Genomic DNA, 21,027 nt, shown 5'->3' with positions numbered 1-21,027 from the left:
TTCATATTTAAGTACTAAATAAAGTGACCTGATTTTCAGAAGTGTTGAGCAATAAAAAAATCACTGAAGTCAATGAGAGCTGCAGGTACTCAGCACTTTTTAAAAATCAGGCTATTCATATTTAGGTACCTAAACAGAGATTTAGGAGCTTAACTTTAGGTATACAGATTCAAAAATTTTGGCCATTATCTATTTAGGTACATGGTATCCAAACAAATTATTAATTATAATGAGTGAAATCCTGGCCTCTTTGAAGTCAATGAGAGTTTTGCCATTAATTTCAACGGAGTCAGGATTTTAAACTCTTACTTCACAAGGCAAATCCTAAAGTTAAAGGTATAGAAAACATAATCTCCATTTTGCACATTTTCTAAGCACAATGCAAATTATAAAGTGTAACTGATATCTGAGACAAAACTATTAACCATTTTGCTTGCAATCACATGTAGGTGCTCAACCAAGATTCCTTAGTCTTTTACAAAGTTTAATGTAAGTATATATTAAAATATATGCTTATTCCATACCTCCACTGATTAGGAAGGAGGTTTCACAGTGGTGTCCTGCTGCAAAGTTTAACAAACATCCATCAAATCAATATAAGAACTAGGAATCTGCAACAACTGCAATTGCAGTTTCCAATTTCACTGTAACCCCACCCTTGGTTGGATAACAAATAATCAGAATCATAGCATATGAGGGCTCATATCAATTGTTTCACTTTGAACCTACATCTGTAAATGATCATTTTAAGAATGATTCTATTTCACACTGTTGATATTTTCAGACTTGTACATTGGGTTGTGTAATGTGTTGAATATTTGTGTTGGATTTTTGCTACAGGTGAATGGATGTTGCCATCTACTGTTCAAAACATATATGATGGATCAGCCAAGATATATACATCTAGGACAAACTTGATTCGGAGCACTGATTTAAAAAGCAAAAACAAAGACTTATAAAGTTATAGGAAAGAAATTCATTAAACATAAATCTGCATAACTGTACCATTCTCCTGGACAAAAGGTAGTTCTGCTCCTAAACCATTATAATATTAAGGGCTAATACAACTAGGGAGCTGAATGTCCATGGTTGCTTTTTTTGTGCCCATAAAACTGGGTACTCTTAATTACCATTGACTTCAAAAGCTGAAACCCCACTGAAGCAGATAATTAATTTTAAGATAACATGAGTCTTGATCCTGAACTTTTATTTTTATTATGTTTTTGTTAGCAGCAAGTAGTAATTACATAGGAAACAATTCATCCCTGTGCTGTCTGTGCAAAGTTTACACACTACTGAAGTCTCACAACCATGCATAGACCTTGTTAGTACTCTGTACGAAGATGGATTTCACCCACAGAGAGGCAACTTGGTCTACTGGCCTGGGCAATAGGAACTCCTGATTTCTAATACTGGGTCTGGGACTGACTTATGTGGGATTAGGTAAGTCTATGAACTCTGGGGACAACATCCTGGCCCCATTGAATTCAATAGGAGGTTTGTGTTAAACTCAGTGGAGCCAGGATTTCACTGAGTTTCAGTTTTCCCCTCAGTAGAGCAAGGACAATACTTATGTTTGTTGTGCACTTAGAAGACAGAAGTTTCTAGGTGTTATAAAGATACAATAGTATTTTTATTTTACTTAATTTCAATTGGCCAGAGTAAAAGCATTTAAGTCATTTCATTACTTTGTTACAAATTCATATTTATCCAAATAACATATACACAGTAAATACAGGATTAATGAAAGACAATGTAATTAGGTAATTCAAGGACCAAAACAAAACAAACAAAAAACCCAGCAATCCACAGAAAGAAAGATTAATTTAACTGTGAGAACAACCTGCACAGCTGATAGCATAATGGACCTACCAGAAACACCTAGCACTCTGGCTTCAATTTTCTGAATCAAGCACGTCAACTTGAAAATGCAGATCTTTGCAAAGCAAAAAGGGATATATAAATATGAAAAGCCAGCATGTGTTTCAGTTCCTATTTTTATTAGTTATGCAGATTTGATTGAATAACATTTTAAATATAAAGATTATTTCAAAAAATCATTACAATGGTTAAAAAAGCTGCAACTCTCTCATTGCCTTTTTGCCAATTCATATCTGTATATATGACATCACACCTACATTTTAAAAATTTCCATATACCCTTAGATTAGTCTAGGAACAGGACTAGATTAAGTTCTATTAATGTTTAGCCAGATTCGTCAGTAGTTAATCAATCTTCAAATAAAACAGTTCTTCAACCTTTGATAACTATTATTCCTCGCCAGGACACCTTTTTGATTGTTTGTATCACAAGTAAGGTCAAGCTGTTTTGTTAGACTTTATCCTGTAGTTCAGTTTAAACTCTACCTTAATTTTCTTAGACAACCACATGAATATTAGTTTTTAAAAAGAAAGTATTTTATTGGAATTTTCTTTAACTATAATAATAAATAATATGAATAAGTAGCCCTTATATAGTATTTTTAAAGCATAGATCTCACTGTTAGGCATGGTCTACACAAAGAGTTCTAACAGTTTACCTACTAATGATGTGATTTTATATGATTTAATTTAATTGATACAAATTTATGTGTGGACACCACTTTTATATGAGTTAAACCTGGCTTATATTGGTTTAGCTCACATCAGTAAATTTACAGGCACAAACTAAACCAATATAGTTAATTTTAAACCAATAGGAGAGTTCACACATGCACACACACAAGTTGCAGCAGCTTTAACTGAATTTTAGCTAAACCTGTGCAACTTCTGCATATAGATAAGCCGTTAGGGCTTAGCCCTTAGGTGGTTACATATTATTATTCATATTTTACTGATGGGGAAGTAAGATTCTGTGACTTGACAGAAGTCACATAGTCAGTGGCAGACCCAGGTATAGAACATAAGTCCCGTCTCCAGCCCAGTGTTCTATCCACTGAACCACTGACAAAAACCAAAGTACACATTGCAAAACATGCAGCCAAAAGAGCATATTAAAAATAGAAGGGGGAACGTGCACACTTTTATGTCTCAAACTGAACAAACAGCACACACAAATTCTTCAGGGCCATGAAGATTCATTTTGTTATAGCACTTTCAGCTCTTCTACAGTATGAAACCTTCCTGCTTTTACTGTTCTTTCTATATTATATTGTTATTTCTCCTACCTGATGCACTTCAGCAAATTTACCGTTTTTATGCAGGCGGGCTGAGCAGCTACCTCTAAGAAATTAACTGGATTCATGTTTTTACCAGGCCCAACAAGGCCTTTGGGCTGTATATTCTCCAAATTCCCCTCTTTCTACCATTCCTTCCATACTAACCTATTTAAATAGTAAATTCAAGTTGATTTTTTTAAATTTAAAACAACAAAGGCCCAGTTTGTGCCTGCATGTGACAGAAACCCACAGAGGGAAAGATATGCTACAGGGTGCCTATCACAGTTTTCTCTCCAAATTCTTTTACAGGGAACTGATGCCTCAATGCCTCAACCTGTGGCCCCTTCAAGAACCACACAGCTCTTGGGGGATACATGGGAGGAGAGGGCCATCTGTGTAGCACTCTGCACTTGCAAACTAACTTTCTGGTCCGTTTCCTCCTCCAGCTCCTTGGCAGCAGCACTGCCATTTCCACTATCCTGAAAGAGGTATCCCACCACATAGAAAGTCTCTGAAGGAAATTTAACAACAGCCCCAGGCTGTACTTTTTTACAGATGCTCCACAGGGCTGGTGGAGCAATGGGGAATATTTCCCATAGCCTGCCTCTAGCCACAGCATCTCCCAGCCACTACGGAGAACGTGCCAAGGTAAAAAGAGGCACAATACCAAAGGCAGCTACCCATCTGCCTTAAGTGGAACGTCCATGCATAAATCACCAAGGCACAGTGGGGCCATGTTTTCAAATTAAATCCTAACATGATGCAAACCTTATGAAAGCAACTTCATAACTTTATTGTATGTAAATCCTTCTTTTCCCTCCTTGAGTGATGTTCCTTCTCCTAGTATCACATCATGTCATATCTATCCTTGATTATGAGGTCCTCAAAGCAGTGATCATGTCTTTATTCTTTTTACACACAGCAAGTGTACATATGGCACTGTACACAAGTGTTAAATAAGTCATACAATAAGTTATGCTTTAAAAAAAGAATTTAAAACTTGAAACATGAAATGAAGCAAGGGACAACACGACTGCAGCTCTGCTTCCCCAAGCTGCTCTCTCTCACAGGGGTTGCTGCTTGGTAACAATTGAATTTCAAGGGGAGAACTATCAAGTGTGATTTTCTTCACTTTCTGTGGTGGCTGCCACTAACAAATAGTTTTAAGCTCTTAAGGGGAAAACTTACTGAGAGCTTCAGTTATTTTGGTTCCTGAAAAGCCACAACAGTGCTCTTTTGAACCATTTCTGTGGTAAAGCACTAGTGCAGATGGGAAAGCAGCACAACCGCAATAGCTGAATCTTCCCCAATTTTTTTGTTGAATCATCAGTCATAATGCCCCAAGACAGCCATCTCACACAAAACTTTGCTTGCTGTCGTACAAACCAATAGAAGTAAATTTGGAGTAATATACTTCCCAGTTTCCTAAAGTCCACAGTTCCCTAACATTTGTAAATAATTTGTAAACTCCACTAAAATGAGGTACACGAGGAATAGATTTGACCCAGTGCTATTTTCACATGCTGGACTGAAGATCTGGAAAACCAAATTAAAAATAGTAAGACTAGGAGCCTAAGAATTAAAAAAAAACAAAAAAAACAAAAAAACATGGATAATGAACTATGTAATGAATTTCCAAATTTATTTAAAATTGTTGAAAACAATATTTTCTTCCCTTCTGTGGTCTTCAAGGCTCCTTTCTCTTTCCCTCGCCGACCGGAATGCCACAGAAGATCATGTGGTGATGGATTGTGGTATCGATATGCAGACACACAATCCTAGATCTTTTTACGGGTCCATATGGACCATCTCTTTGCTATTAAACTGTCTAGCCAACATTTTTATCTTGATGAGACAGCTGACAAACTCAAACCAAGTACAACAGGTGACTTTTAGAGCAAAGTGAGAGTATTTTCAGGGATTCAGTGATTTTGAGAGTACTCAATTATTCAGGGAGCATACCTCTCCTGGCCAGAGAGATGCAGAACCTGAAGAAAGAGAGAGAAGGAACATTCAAGGGTTGGTCTCTTGACTGCTCTCTAGAGATGTTGCTAAAGTAGTCAACTCCAGCACATGCTTGAGGCTCACTCATTGCTCTTATACAAAGATCTCACCACACTCACTGCCACTGCCATCCTCAGGCTAGCCAACAGCAATGCCCACATCACTGAACTTTCCATGCAACTGATCTAGAGGCTGCGATCATTGCCGCACATGGCTGATATCACTCCTTTGCATAGGAATTACATCGATCTCTGCAAGCTACAACTACCAACATAAAGCCTACCATCATCTAGGCCCCAAGTACTTGAACAATCACATCTTGCCCTAATCGTTTTCATTTATAAAACATTCAACCCAACTAGTAAATCAAACCAAGGGTTGTTTCTTAGGCATTAGGTCCTGGCCAGACTGGGACTTTTCCAGTAATGCATATTTAGTTGTGAACTTTTTTCTCCAATTTCACCTTAGATGGTCCTAGGGCAGCGGTTCTCAAACTGGGAGTCACAAGGTTATTACACAGGGGGTCACAAGCTGTCAGCCTCTACCCCAAACCTGGCTTTGCATCCAGTATTTATAATAGTGTTCAATATATAAAAAAGTGTTTTTAATTTGTATGGGGGAGGTCATACTCAGAGGCTTGCTGTTTGGAAGGGGTCACCAGTACAATTGAGAACCAGTGTCCTAGGGCATTTGGCAGGATCCCCTTGTTTCAGCTGGACCCTTCTTTTCATCCAGGTTTGCATTTTTACACTTGCCATCTCCCTTTCACCTAGCTTAACCAATGGCATGTCTAGATGTAATTATTTCATCTAGTGCCAGATTTGTCTGACAAAAAGGCATGTTAAACAAGACTAAACAGATGTACCTTGAGCTGTTCCCTGCTTACTTTTAACTGGCAGGAAATTTGAAAGGAGAAAAAAAGAGTGAGGTTTTTTGCAGAGGGGATTCCAACTATTCAGCAACATGGCAGAGACATGTTTACTTTCCAGAAAAGTAAGCATCTTACAGCAATTAACATTGTCAAGCAAGGACTAACACTTGTGTAGTTTCAGGTAGGAACCCCATAAACTTCTATTTATTGTTGTCAAAGGAAGGGTGAGGGAGGGAGAGCCTTGAAGCACAGAAGGGTAGGAACCCTCACTTGAAAATATTTTACTTTAGGATGTTTTGTTGAGTGTGAGGAAATTTTGCCTTCTCTTTGGTTACCTGCAAGTCCCAAAAGCAATATTTGATAGATGTGAAGCTAAAGTTTAGATGAGAAAACAAAGGAGATGATATTCTGAACTTATCAAATAAAAATTAGTAATGCGGTTACTTTGAACTGAGAAATTGGACCACAGGACAATGGTAAAGGGTTGTAGAGCTTTATATTTTTATTAAGAACAAATTCATTAGACATGTTATATATAACCTCTATCAAAATGGGAACATGGTTTTTATAATCAATGAACAGGACACACACATAGCTTTTTTACGTTTCTTTTGGCAATGGAGCATGTATTTCCCCACTCACTCCACCTTGCCGTAGTCTACTCCCATTATACATGTAAAGAAAGAAAACAGACACTAGGTGGTGCTGGTCAAACACCTATTCAGTTACTAAATTGCAGCTATACAATGCAGTTAGGCCTGCACCAAGTTTTAGGCCTGGTCTTCACTTAAAATATAGGGTTGAGATAGCTATTCACTTAGGGAAGTCAGCATAGGCTGCATCTACGCTTTGGGATTATGCCAGCGTAGTATAGTCCCATAGCGTTAACATGGCCTAAAATACATATTCATCCAAAAGATGATCCTAAAACTTAAGTTGACCTGGCTACATCACTCACCTGGTTGTGAAAAATTCACAGCCCTGGGAAATGTAGTTAAGCCAGCCTAAGCCCCAATGCAGACATCATGAGGCTGATAAAATAATTCTTCCTTTGACACAGCTACCCCCTCTCAAGGGGATGGATTTACTAGAGCAACAGCAAAACTCCTTCTGTCACTGTAGTGTCTAAACTACAGAAGCACAGCTGCCACACTGCTTGAAGTGTAGATGTACCCTGCCTAAGCAAAACTCAGGCTCTGTAACAAAGAGGTAAATTAGAAGCCAAGCCTGAACACTTTCTCCTTCACCCTCATCAACTCCCATTACACAACCCAGGACATTATTTGCAGACAATTTTCCTTTGTGCTTGTATAGTCAGGATTGTTGCATTTCTCCCACAATTAGCCTCCATGTCAGTGATACTTAGATTCAGGAGCCAGATTACTGATCAAAAGAGCCACAGTAGTGTGAATTCATTGTTTCATTTACAATAGTACTATATATTCATATTTAGAGAGATCACATCAAAATGACTGACCAAGTATTATTTTATCAACTGCAACTGGTTAATAACATGGTTACTGCTTAATAATTAAATCAGTTTTTGCCTCAGTTTGAGCATCGCTGCATGTATGTGTGAGTTTGTAGCATTTAAAAATTAAAATCTTGTTTAACTATACATGGCAAGATTGATAGGCAAGTGAACTAAATCAACTGACTTTAATTCCAGACAACAAGAAGCTTCTCTAGAGACACTGAACATTCAAGGCCCCAGAATCCCTACTTTTGTTTCTACCTGCAGACCTCCTCTTGGATGCAGCAAGTCCACAGATAATAAAATTGGGTCTCTGTGAGCATCCCTTCTCCCAACCACCTCTTTACTATGCTTTGACCCTGCTACTCACCCAACTACGCACACACAGCCAACCTGTGACCCTTCTTGCCATACTCACACACTACCAAGCATGGAGAGTCACAGAGTATAGCCCTGTGTGCATGGGGGCAGGGGGCCAGAGGGGGAAGAGTAACAAATCATGAGTTTGGGAGAGGGCAGAGCAGGACCCTGTGCTTGTGTTGGGGTCCCAGAGCAGCACCCTGGGAGAGATGGGGGTCACAGCGCAGGCCCTGGGTGGCCACTGGTCATGGAGCAGGGCCCCAGGGGCAGGTTAGAGAGCAGGGCCCCCAGCAAGTTTGGGAGAGAAGCACAGGGCAGGGGGTCCCCAGCACATGTATTTGGTGGGACAGGGTCACAGAGTGGGGCCCCAGGCGCATGTTGGGGGACAGGGATACAGAGCAGGGCTCCAGACGGGAGTGTTTGTGAGAAGGGTGACGATCACGGAGCAAGACTCCAGGCCTGAGCGTTTGGGGGCAGGGTGGGAGGTCACGGAGCAGGCTCCTGGGTGGCCACGGGTCATAGAACAGGGCCCCAGGAACAGATTTAGGAGTTAGATAGCAGGGCCCCCAGCATGTCTGGGGGAGATGCACGGGGGGGGGGGGCAGCCCGTGTATTTGGTGGGACATGGTCAGGGAATGGGGGCCCAGGCGCACGCTGCGGGTCAGCGCTTCAGATTCGAGTGTTTGGGGCGAGGGTGGGGGCCACGGATCGGGGCTCCAGCCGCGAGCGTTTGGGGGGCACGGAGCGGGACCCCGGGGATACCAGCCGGGGGACCCTCCGGAACCCACCCTCCCCCCGTTGGCCCCCAGCAGCACCGCGGGGCAGCCTCCTCACGGCGGTGGGAGCCCGACGCACATTCGCGCGCCTCTCGGAAGCGCAGCCAAACGGCGGCTGCTGCTAGAGACGGACCATTCTCGGCACTAGCCAGCCCCGCCTCCTCCGCCTCCCGCTCGGCGTGTCTGAGAGCAGCCCCGACCGCGGGCCCCACAGCTCGGGGAGGGCGGTTGCGCAGGGACCGCCGCTCATGTTTGCTCTCCCGGCCGACCCGCCCGGGACCCGCCTTTCCACCCCGGCCGCCCCCGAGGCTGACAGAGACGAACTCTTCGCGGCAGCAGTGGCGCGAACCGGCTGACCGCGGCCTCACCAGGGCGGGGCGGCGGGGACTTCTCTGGCGGGCCCCACACCGGACAAGGTCGGCGTGGGAGGGGAGGGCCCCTCGCTGACGTTTTTTGGTTGGCGTCTCCACCCGCTCCCCCCGTCCGCTGAAAGTCAGCGAGTAAAACAGCGGACGGCTGCGGCGGGGAGGGGCCACGTTCCGCTTAGGGTTAGAAAGACTGAGCCCCCCCGCCGCCGCAGCGGCCGAGCCCGCCTTGCCGCGCGCCTTATATATTTTCCACCGTCCCGCCCCCGCGCATGGATTGGCTAGCGGGAGTCCCCTCTGTTCCCATTGGCTCTGCGGGGCTCGGAGGGGGAATGAAATCACTAGCGGGAGATGGGAGATGCCTGACTCCGCCCACAAACAAACCACGGGGCCTAAGAGCCTCTTTTTTTTCTCTCGTCTACCCGAGTTCTAGCAGCGGTGTATAAGGTAGCCAGCTTGTAATGTTGTTTCCTCACCTGTGCCGTAGGCACAAAAATCACATGGCCAGGAAACCTGTTCTGTTCACCCACACACTCCAATGGCACCACATGGCCAGAATTCTCTACCCTATTCTAGGGAGAATTTTCCGTAATGAGGCAGGCCCTTAGTCTGACCTTAGTTCCAGCCAAAGGAAAACAAAGTGGATCTCTTTATTTTGTGTTCATAACTCAAAAGAAAGGAAAAATAATCTACCAAATATGTGCATAATAACATTGCAATGTCCTGTGTCCCTCAGTTATTTCCTGCTCAACATGACATTTTAATAACAGAAATGTCTGTTAGAAAGTGTGGGGATATTACACTTATACATACATTCAGTAATAATGGAATAAGATTGCAAAAGCCATGTTGTAAAACTGTCGATTTCATTTACTTCACTTGTTTTCCACACTGTTTTGTCCTTGTGTAAAAAACTTTCACTAGAAATCCAAAACATTTTACACATATTCATAAAAATATATTCTAGAACAAGCACACCCAGTTATGATTTTTATTAGTCTTTTGCCAAATAAATACTACTGGCGTAGGCCTCCTAGAGTTTTGGGATTACTATAATTTGAGGTTCTTTTCTTTCCCACAACACTTTCACTTTTTAAAACAACTGGATTTCAGAAGCATTTTCTATGCACTATGTTAGGCCCAATTTCCCTGTACTCTGCCATGGTAATCCACATTTGCTGGAAGGCAGAGAGGGAGGAGAGGATGGAGCCCCCCATCCAAACAGAGAGCTTCCTGTCAGGGGGAGCCATGACCTTCACCTCAGTGTCACTGGGGACCATGCGGATTATTTCTTTGGTGATGCGCTCAGCCATGCCAGGGAAGAGGCTGGAACCGCCAGACAGGATTATGTTGGAGAAAAAGTTGGTCCTTAGGTCAATGTCACACTTCATGATGGTGTTGAAACAAAGCTTGTCAATCCCTGGGGCCTCCATGCCAATATTAGATGGGCTAAAAAGGGTCTCAGGGCAGCGGAACCTTTGATTCTGGACTTTAATAACCTGCCCATCAGGCAGCCTGTAGGATTTCTCTACTTCACTTGGTTTCTTAGCCAACTCCTCCTCTGGATACAGACACACATAACACAAGTTCTCCTTCATGTCTCGTACAATCTCCCTTTCAGCTGTACTGACCAGGGAGACACCACTCTCTTTAAGGATTCTCATCAGGTAGTCTGTAAGATCACGGCCAGCCAGGTCAAGCCGGAGAACGGCATGGGACAAGCAGTAGCCCTCAAAGATAGGTACAGTGTGGGTAACGCCATCACCAGAGTCCATCACACAGCCCGTGGTAAGGCCTGACGCGTAAAGTGCCAGTACAGCCTGGATGGCCACATAAAGGGCTGGTACCTCAAAGCGCTCAAAGAGAATCTTTGTCATATGTTCTCGATTGACCAGTGGGTTGAGTGGTGCCTCGGTGAACAGAGCTGGTCGCTCACTTGCCTTCATCTTCAGGTCATGGTCATAGACATTCTTCCACACAGCCTCCATGTCCGCCCAAGATGTGACAATCCCATGCTCCACTGGATACCTGCATGGGATTCAAGCAGACAAAAAACAAAGGAGCCTTCACCATTTACCAGGTTCAACTTGTCAGGTGTTTCCCAAGTATATCATTTCATGAAGTGTACTGCATATAAAATTCTAAGTCACTAGTGTTTCCTTGAAAAATAAAATTAATAATGGCCTGGGCTAAAGAAAGTTGATTGCCTCCTAGAGCTGCTGACTCTCAGCACATCTAAGAAGGGATGTAGCACCTTGCAGGATTAGGACCTACATTTTAAAAAGTATCTAAACATTATTTTAAAAATATTACTGAAAAGTTCAATATGAATCTTTACAATTTATTAATTTCACTATTGATAATGTATGTTTATTAAACATTATTGTGGGAGTATTTCTTCTGCTAGCCCTCAAAAATTCATCCAGTAGATTAGTAGCTAGAAGATTTACCTTACTCTCTGATAGCACTCAACACGTATAGAGAGTGTAAAGGGTAGAGAAAGATGATTAAAGATTCTTGGAAGTCCCAGACATTAGCTTTGTCTACACTAGAGAAATCTTGCAAAAATTCACCATCACTGTTGGCAGCCTTAGCTTACACTGGGTGCTGGCAGTGTTTTAAAAACCATGTTGATTAATTATGATCTGGAGAGGGCTAGATAATTAGGTATTTAAAACACCGCTGGTGGCAGTGGTCTATGGTAGTTCCCCCAACATTGCTAATACCAGTGGAGCTGAACTAGCATTAGCAGTGGTAGGCAGAAACTGAAGACCAGATTCTCTATTGGCCTGCATCTTGTGCAGTCATCTACACCAGAGTTTAGTGACTACAACGTGGGTGCAACATGCTACTTTTCTGATTTAGTAGAATTTTAAACCTATTACGCACACTTTTTGAACTGGCACAAGTTGCAGTGCATGGATTCTGGCCCTATACTGTCCTCGGTGTTGACACTGAAAAGAAGCAGTTTGTAGCTCTCTAAAGTTGTTTCAGGCTGGCTGGCTGGAGAGACAAGAAGGGCTGGTCTACTCAGAAATTTGCCTCATACTAATATTATGCTCTGGGGGAAGCCTTATTATGGGTTGAATTAAAAACTCATTGAGATTGATGAGTGTGAACACTCTCTTCACTTAAGATAATGGTAAGGGTCATTTAAGAGGCCACACCTAAAGCAAAGCCTAATAGAGTCTGCCCAGAAACTAGCACCATGTAGGCGAAGAGTTCAACAGGGTATTATGTGTATTGCATGTGGTTGTGTGAGAGAACAAACAGACCATGTCTACATTACCGAGATTATAGCAGCATAACCATGTAGTGTAGACTCAGCCTCCATCAATGTAAGGTTTTAATTCACATCTTTTGTTATTCCATGTAAAGTGTGTGTGCAAGTGTGTGTGTGTGTGTGTATGTGAATTGCATGGAAATAACGAAAGGTATTCATTAAAACTAGTTTCATTATATCAGTGCAAGTTTCTGCATGGGTCACACCAAAGACAGCCCAGTTTTCACATTCAAATTTTCCTTGCAGTCATAAAGTGCTAGTAACCTTTGTCTTTAAATTCCAGTCCTGCCCAGGTTGTGGGTTTGTCTAGACTAGAATTTGTAGTACTGTTTTTGTTTGAGGGAATTGGTTGTTTGTGGTTTACCCTGGGCTAAGTCCTAAAGTAAAGTGTAACCATTTGTATCCAGAAAAAAAATGTCTGTGGAGTATTTAGTTTAACACTTTACACTCACATTTGCTAATTTGAACTAATTGGTAAACTAGTCTAGACAAGTCCTGAGAGATCAATGTATTTATCTTTCCTTTTTCGGTCTCCTTTTTTACTCTTCATTGTGTCCAATTTTCCAGTCTGTTCTTTGTTTTCATTCTCCCCAGTTTTTCTTGTTCTTCTTTTAGTGCTTCCTTTTCTCCACCAGATCCCTTGAATTTTTCTTCTCCTAACCCAGAGCTTTTCCTATTCCCTCCTTTCACTCCTCTCCCTGCTACAGCTCCCTACACAACCTTCCCACCTATTGTAGGTGCACTATCAATCAATAGCTTTATCTACATCAGAGAGAACTGCAGAACCGCTGTAAATTGTAATGGTGCAGTGTGTCCACAAACCAGCCATCTTGGCTAATATAAACTTGTTCAGCATGTCACACCACTCCTTTCCATCATTGTACTTCTACTGTAAAATGGGTGCAATGTTTCCAGCACAGGCCCCTAAATCAGTGTTTTGTAGGAGTTATCCATAACTGGAGAAGTGCTATACCATTTAAAAGAAAACTGGAACTGTATAAGGCAGTGTATTTCAATATACAAAGTAGCGCATGCTTCATTGAAGCTTCTCTATTTTTTTAAACAAGAAAATCAGGAACACTGCATGCATCGCACCTTATTAAACAGAAAACTCTCATGTGTAAAAATAATAGACACGTCAGTAATTTATCACAGGCATATAGTTTGGAATACAAGAAACACTGTACATTGCAACAGCTAAAGAGATTACAAGAGCAGTAGTGTATTATTGTGTGTAGCTGCAGCCTAGGCCTATGAAAATGTGCAGCTGCAATTACAGCATTTTCTGTCTACATTAGCAGTGCAATAGGGAAGGGGGATGCAGGATACAATGGTGCTTGGGAAGTACAACTGTGCAGCAGTGCCCTCCTGCCACTGCTTTTGTGTGTGGACATGAAGTGTGTTTCAAGCATAATAGGTGTTTGCAATGTGGCTTTCATACCCAAATGCACTAATGTAGCTACATGTCAGAAGAGCCTGTTTTGCACACTTCCCCATGCCCTTTGGAAACCTTCACACTGGGCGCAAAAGCCGCTGCAGTCGAACTGCACAGAATTTGAGATGCATCTTTCTCTGTCTCTACCCTCTCTCTCTTTGTTTCTGTGGCCATCTTCCCTTCTTTTCTGCACTTCCAGCCTCCTCTGTTAGTCTCTGCTCTTTCTCCCTTGTTTTGTTCTCCCTCCCACTTTTTGACCTTGTTTGGCCTTGACTCATGTTTACCTTTGGGATACCTGTATTAGTCTGTGCAAAGCAAAAGCCAATAGCAACAGCCTTTCATTTGGAAAAGACGCTGCAGGTTCCTTCACAATTTCCTTTTGCAGCACTTTCCATGATCAAACATTTAAGTGACTGGCACAGAGGAAAACTTTTTCTCTGTCCTGTACCAAACTCTCTCCATGAGGACAGGCCTGCAAAGGAGACTGCTGTCTGAGGCAATGCTCCCTCCTTGTTCAGATGCCAGCTTTCCTCTCCCAGCTCACCCTGCATCCACTTAACTGCTGCTTCACAACCTTCCTTCCCACAAGGCTAATGGTACCTGATGGCAGGGCCTCCCCAACCCTGCTTGGCATGCTTCTCCTGTGTGAGCAGGGATGGCTCCTCCTCCCTTCTCAGTACCTGATGGACACATTCTTCACTAAACCAACCCACCTTGGGTAGGACTCCCATCGTCTCCTTTCCTACCTAAATAATATATAAAGATATGCCTATCTCATAGAACTGACTCTGAAAGGTCATGGAGTCCGGCTCCCTGCCTTTACCAGCAGGACCAAGTACTGATTTTGCCCCTGATCCCTAAGTGGCTCCCTCAAAGATTGAGCTTGCAACCCTAAGTTTAGTAAGTGAAAGTGCAAACCATTGAGCTATCCTTCCCCCTCCCAATGAATAGAACCCCCCCACACTTGACCTGCTCCCTACCCACTTTCCATGTCCCCCTCTTTAGACCAGGTGGAGAGGACCCGCTCCTTGGCCTGCTCCCCTCATTTCCCCAGGCCTAGCTCCCGCCACTCTCTGATACCTGATGGAGAGGATCCCCCGCTTGGCCTGTGCCTCATCCCCAATGTAAAGGTCCTTCTGGCCTGCCCCCAGCATCACGGACTTGGCTTTAGGCCGGCCTGTTATGTTGCTGTAGATGAAACGTGGTTCCTTGTCCCCAGCTATGCCTGCCTTGATCAGGCCTGAACCATTGTCTATAACCACAGCCGGTAACATATCCCCCATCTCAGGAGGTGGCTTTCCACCTGCCACTTCCCACTCAGGCCACTGGGGAGTGGTGGGGGCCAGCAACTTCCCCTTCATGTGATAATCCCCTCCTATTGTGACAAAGGCACATACAGCAGCAGTGCCCTTGTTGCTAAGACACCCCCTCAGCCCTTATCAAGCTAAGGCCAGGTCTACACTGCGACTTTAAATCGGTTTAATGGCCGATATACCGATTTAACGCTGTATCCGTTCACACGACGTCGTCATTAATATCGAGTAAACGGCTCTTAAATCGATTTCGGAAACTCCTCCCCAAATCGAAGGAGTAGCGCTAAAAATCGATAGCAAACTCAGATTAGGGTTCGGTGGACGGAAATCGACGTTATTGGCTCCACGGCGGCAATCCCAGTCAGCACTGACGTTCTGGCAGCAATTGAACTCGGATGCAGCGGGCAGGTAAAACAGGAAAAGCCCCGCGAACTTTTGAATTACATTTCTGGCTTGCCCAGCGTGGAGCTACTGGTCAGCACGGGCTGCGATGCAGTCTGAAATCGAAAAAGAGCTCCAGCATAGACCGTACGGAGATACTAGTCTGATCGCTGTTATGGGAGACAAATCTTTGTATCCAGTCCAATTACAGAACACGAAATGCAAAGCGTTTGAATAAAAACTCCAAGGATACAAACAGCGCTTGCGTGGGACAAGCGTAAGGGAAAGCCAGAGACTCAAATGGAGCTCATGAAGGGAGGGAGGGGGTACTGGAGGACTCCCTATCCCACAAGCCCACAGCAGTCCTCTGAAAATTGTTTGCATTTATTGGCTGAGCTGACGCAAATGGTGCCTGTAGGTTCAAACACAGTGGTGCTGGCGTGGTTCAGGGAACAGCTCCGTCAGTTATCCCCCCCCCACCACGTGAAAAAAAAGGGAAGATTGCTGTGTATGGCGTTTGCCTCCAATATGCACGTCCGCGAGAAAAGGCGGCCAAAGGGTTGCTGCTGCCTTCCACAAAGGGAGGGGTGAGGCTGTACCCAGCACCCCCCGGGGAAATGTTTTCTGCCCCATCAGGCACTGTGCTCTCAACACGGAAGTGGGAACTATGGGATAGCTGAGGAACAGCTACCCACAGTGCACCGCTCCTGAAATCGATGGTAGCTTTGGACCATGGATGCAAACGATCGATTTCGGGATCCCACTGTGGACGCGCTAAACCGATTTTATTAGATCTGTTTTGTAATATCGGTTTAAGCTAATTCGAAATAATCGTGCAGTGTAGACGTACCCTAAGACAAGTCCAGCCTGTTCACTACCTGCATGGGAAACTCCCTAACTGTTGGAGGAGCTGGCTTAGAGCCCCAGGATTTAACTTGCTACCTGTCATTGTAGTAGCTGAGTGCCTTACTGCATTCCACATGAAAACTAAGAGCAATAACAACATGCCTGGGGGTCCCTCCTTTTTAAGGTACAATATTTGAATGGGGTAGGGTTTTTGTTTTTAAATTTTATTAATAAAATAATTAGAATAATCTGCTAGGGAGGTGCAGGATCTGAAAGTTGCCCCTGGGAATTGATGGTGTTGATTCTGGTAGTGGGACTTTTCCCTCTGAGTCAGTAATGAAATCTTCTAACATGCCTCTAGGGCAGGCAGCACCTTGAAACTGGCAAGCCTGCCATCATCATGTGGGCAGGAGCGGCACCAGGGTTTTTGGGGCCCTAGGCGGGGGTCGTTCCGCGCTCCCGGTCGGCAGCAATTCTGCGGCCGGGGGGGGTCCTTCCGCGCTCTCGGTCTTTGGGGCACTTCAGCGGCGGGTCCCAGAGCGAGTGAAGGACCCGCCGCAGAATTGCCACTGAAGACCTGGAGCATCGAAGGATCCCCCACTGCTGAATTGCTGCCCCCCCAAATCCTGGCCCCCTAGGCGACTGCCTAGGTTGCCTAAATGGAAGCGCCGGTCCTGCATGTGGGCAGACCCAAACTTTGCTCTGGAAGTGGCAGGGAATCTCTCCTTGTTCTGTTGCTTGAAAGGGTGGCTGGACAAATCCACAGAGTACTAAATTAATTCTCTGGGTTCCCAATACAAGTTTCAGTAGATACCTATTTTGCTTTTGCCTAAGGCAGCTCCTAGCAGCTTAATTTAATATATGAGATATGAGGTCTTGATGATTTGAGGTAATTAAAGAGTCCAAGACACTTTTCGTAAGCGTCAAGATGTTAACCATTGTGTCCAAGACAAATTCCAACCCAGGCAATTGCATTTTGCAGTCTAGGTTCCCAATATAGTTTTAACTGGGCAGTCTTCTTTACTTCCTCTAAACTGAGTGGTATTGTTAAACAGTGGATCAATTTCATCCCAAAGATGGTTGCATTTCTGAGGTGAATGAAGTGATTTCTATATATAGTTTGCATATCAATTTGTTAATTTTGTAATGGGATTTGTTATTCTTTGGGATTAAAGACACTGTAGGTATATGTTATTGCTAATATAAATACAACTTAATTATTTTTCTTCTTATAGCTCTTTTCAGCTTTTTATTTTAGAAATGTTCCCCTCTTGTTGCTATAATGTTCTTTTTTTCTTGGATCTACAAATTAAGGCCAGGATTTTGTAACTGGGTCTGTGTAGGTGGCTATCGGGGCCCTCCCACCCATGTGCATCTAATTGCAGGATCAGAACCATAACTTCCACTATTTAGTGACACAATGCTGCATTGTTTAGACACAAACATTAGGGCAGGGATGTGAGGGGGGGCACAGTTTGCTTTCTGATTTAACGCTCCTCCTAGTGCCGGATTTTAGCGCTAGGATGCCATGCCTGATGGGTTGGGGGTACAGTGCGTGGACCAGAGGGGCCAATCCATAGTCACTGCGGGGGCCGTGCATGCTCCGAAAGCGCAGTCGCGTGGAGCCCTGTTGCGGTGGCCCACCCCGGGGAGCGCGATCATCACCCCGCCCCCCCCCAACACACACACAAAGTGTTTTCACTGGGGTGCTTCGGGCAATTTTTGGTCAGTCTGACCCATATTTGTGTCAGGAGCTCCCCTGAGGGCTTGGAGACCTGGTCAGAGGCACATGTCCTCCACGTGAATCTAGGCAGGGGTTGCTTCCCCAGTAAATGTGCCGGTTTCAGGCACTAACGTTGCAAATAAAGATCCCACACATTACAACTTTTACTAGAGCACGCAGGGTTCTCCAGCATGTTACTAAAAGAGACAGTTTCACACCTTTTGCTCAAATAAGTTTCCGTAGTGTAGTGGTTATCACGTTCGCCTAACACGCGAAAGGTCCCCGGTTCGAAACCGGGCGGAAACAGTTTTGTAAATACACCTTGTTGTAAATTTGTTTTTTAAAACTTCTTTTAAATATATTAACTACATTGGATACTGTTGCATTAGGGGGAAAAAGGTGTACATTTCCAAAAGAGGCAGTTTAAAATCTCTTTGACTGGTACCATTTTAATTCTTTCATTTTGCCAGGATGAGCTCTTTGAAAAAGTAAGTTAAATGCTTGATAGCATTGACCAGGCAGCTGTCTGGTTTGTTGTTGTTGCTGTTGTTTTAATAATTAACACTTGAATGTACACTAGTGAATCTGTTTCAAATTAATAGTTTTTTTAGATTATTTTTAAATGAGTGCAAAAATACACAATTTGCAGCTGATTAAAGTTTTAAGCACCATTTTAGGTTTCAGTTATGTGCATTTTGTAATGATATTATACCTCATATATGAGAAGAGCATAAGGCCAATATCAAAGCCCTGAAAGTAATTAATAATGTTAAACAGCTTATTACTTTGCTCGTCTTTCTTTGTTAACAATTAAATTTGTCAAGTACCAGAGGGGTCACCATTTAGTCTGGATCCCTAAAAAGCGACAAAGAGTCCTATGGCACCTTATAGACTAACAGACGCATTGGAGCATGAGCTTTCATGGGTGAATACCCACTTCATGGGATGAATGTAGTGGAAATTTCCAGAGGCAGATATAAATATGCAAGCAAGAATCAGTGTAGAGATAATGAGGTTAGTTTAATCAGGGAGGATGAGGCCCTCTTCTAGCAGTTGAGGTGTGAACACCAAGGGAGGAGAAAGTGCTTTTGTAGTTGGCAAGCCATTCACAGCCTTTGTTTAATCCTGAGCTGATGGCATCAAATTTGCAAATGAACTGAAGCTCAGCAGTTTCTCTTTGAAGTTTGGTCCTGATGTTTTTTTGCTACAGGATGGCTACCTTTAAATCTGCTAGTGTGTGTCCAGAGAAACTGAAGTGTTCTCCTACGGGTTTTTGTACATTGCCATTCCTAATATTTGACTTGTCCCTTTATCCTTTTACGTAGTGACTGTCCAATTTGGGCTTGTCTTGCAGCAGGAGGAATACAGAGCCAGAAGTGTACCCAGAAGCCTCCTGCTGCAAGACAAGCCCAAGAAAGAAATCAACATTGCTGGCACATGATGGCTTATATTATGTTGGTGGACATGGGAATGAACCAGTGATGGTGTGGCTGATCTGGTTAGGTCCTGTGATGGTGTCTCTGATGTAAATATGTGGGCAGAGTTGGCATAGAGGTTTGTTGCATGGATTGGTTCTTGAGTTAGAGTTACTATGTTGTGGTGTGTGGTGCTGGTGAAAATATGCTTAAGGTTGGTGGGTTGTCTGTGGGCGAGGACTGGCCTGCCTCCCAAATGAAATTTGTCTAACATTAAAGAAAGAAAGAAAAGGCTGGTACGTTCTTTGTTTCAATATATTACAGGGGAGTTGCATCTTATGCAGGAATTAGGTTCTGAAGTCAGCACATAAGGTGAAAATCACATATAGTCAAATGCTCATTGAGTGGAATGGCAGGCGGAATCGCCCACACTACAGGTACAGTATTTAAATTGTTATTTTTCTTGTTTTTGTAAGCGCGTATAGTTAAAATTGCGTAAGTTAAATGTGCCTATGATGCCACTCCCCTGTATTTGTCTAATGCATGCTCTGACCAAGCAAACATTTTTACACACACACACACACACAGCTTTATTCCTCAGAGTAGTCCCATTATGTTCAAGTAAAATTGCTCATGTGCATAGACACTTGCATGATTGGAGCCTTAGCATATATGCTCTTTTGGGCAGGGACCATATTTTCCTATGTGTAAAGGAAATGGTGCAAAACATTGAGATATGAGGGTATTATAGAATATCAGGGTTGGAAGGGACCTCAGGAGGTCATCTAGTCGAACCCACAGACCAGGGGTCAGCAACCTTTCAGAAGTGGTGTGCCGAGTCTTCATTTATTCACTCTAATTTAAGGTTTCACATGCCAGTAATATATTTTAACGTGTTTAGAAGGTCTCTTTCTATAAGTCTATAACATATAACTAAACTATTGTTGTGTGTAAAGTAAATAAGGTTTTAAAAATGTTTAAGAAGCTTCATTTAAAATTAAAATGCAGAGCCCCCCCAGACCAGTAGCCAGGCCCCGGGCAATGTGAGTGCCACTGAAAATCAGCTCACTTGCTGCCTTCAGCACACGTGCCATAGGTTGCCTACCCTTGCCCCAGATCCCTGAATGGCCCCCTCAAGGATTGAACTCACAACTCTGATGGTCCTCAGTAAACAACAAATAATAACAGAGGAAGCAATAATAAAATGAATGTAACAAATAGGTTACTTTGCAATGATAATAATGGAAACAATTGTTAAAATAATATATTGTGATAATACACTTGGCCGTTAGATTTTCAACAAGAAATTGTAATTGTGTGCATATATTTAGAGGGTAGATAGGGGGCTTACATATCTTGCTATCTTTGTCAGACAATTAGCCTAAAATGCACTGTCTGAACCTTTGACAGGCAATATTATTTCTATTAAATAACTATTGTAATATTGTCACTTTCATTCATATTATTGATATATGAAATGCAGGGACATTGGTAACAAAAGCAACAGAACTGAAGAGACATGCCAGGCAACTCAATTTTTTTAACAGCAAATAAAACTGAATTTAATTTAGTTCACCTAGTAAAATGGAACCTTTAAAATAGAGTATTCTACTGGCTTAATTAA

General features: G+C 43.1%; 1 protein-coding gene, 1 long non-coding RNA gene and 1 other non-coding gene across 6 annotated transcripts; 1 reads left to right on the top strand and 2 right to left on the bottom strand.

The window, feature by feature from the left end:
• Nucleotides 1–1,979: 1,979 nt before the first annotated feature.
• LOC142047185 (uncharacterized) lies at nt 1,980–8,140 on the bottom strand. The gene is made up of 3 exons (XR_012656356.1): nt 7,687–8,140; nt 6,027–7,136; nt 1,980–5,145 (listed from the first exon to the last, which is right to left on the bottom strand). It is a non-coding gene; the product is annotated as an uncharacterized LOC142047185 (long non-coding RNA).
• Nucleotides 8,141–10,116: 1,976 nt separating this feature from the next.
• Nucleotides 10,117–15,008, bottom strand: ACTRT3 (actin related protein T3). Of its 4 annotated transcripts, none has more exons than XM_075068953.1 (3): nt 14,806–15,008; nt 10,631–11,035; nt 10,117–10,444 (listed from the first exon to the last, which is right to left on the bottom strand). In XM_075068953.1, the coding sequence occupies exons 1-3, from the start codon at nt 15,006–15,008 to the stop codon at nt 10,117–10,119; spliced, it is 936 nt and encodes a 311-aa protein (XP_074925054.1). The 4 variants fall into 4 exon arrangements, with proteins under 4 accessions (XP_074925054.1, XP_074925053.1, XP_032639607.1 ...); XM_075068952.1 differs by having other exon boundaries at nt 10,117–10,875; nt 10,987–11,035; XM_032783716.1 differs by having other exon boundaries at nt 10,117–11,035.
• Nucleotides 15,009–18,221: 3,213 nt separating this feature from the next.
• On the top strand, nt 18,222–18,294 carry TRNAV-AAC (transfer RNA valine (anticodon AAC)). Its single transcript has one exon. It is a non-coding gene; the product is annotated as a tRNA-Val (tRNA).
• Nucleotides 18,295–21,027: the final 2,733 nt, after the last annotated feature.

The sequence above is a fragment of the Chelonoidis abingdonii genome, chromosome 8 (genome assembly GCF_003597395.2).
Source record: "Chelonoidis abingdonii isolate Lonesome George chromosome 8, CheloAbing_2.0, whole genome shotgun sequence".
NCBI lineage: Eukaryota > Metazoa > Chordata > Testudines > Testudinidae > Chelonoidis > Chelonoidis abingdonii.
Note: the sequence above shows the minus strand (reverse complement) of the source record. Positions and strands in the feature narration are given on the sequence as shown.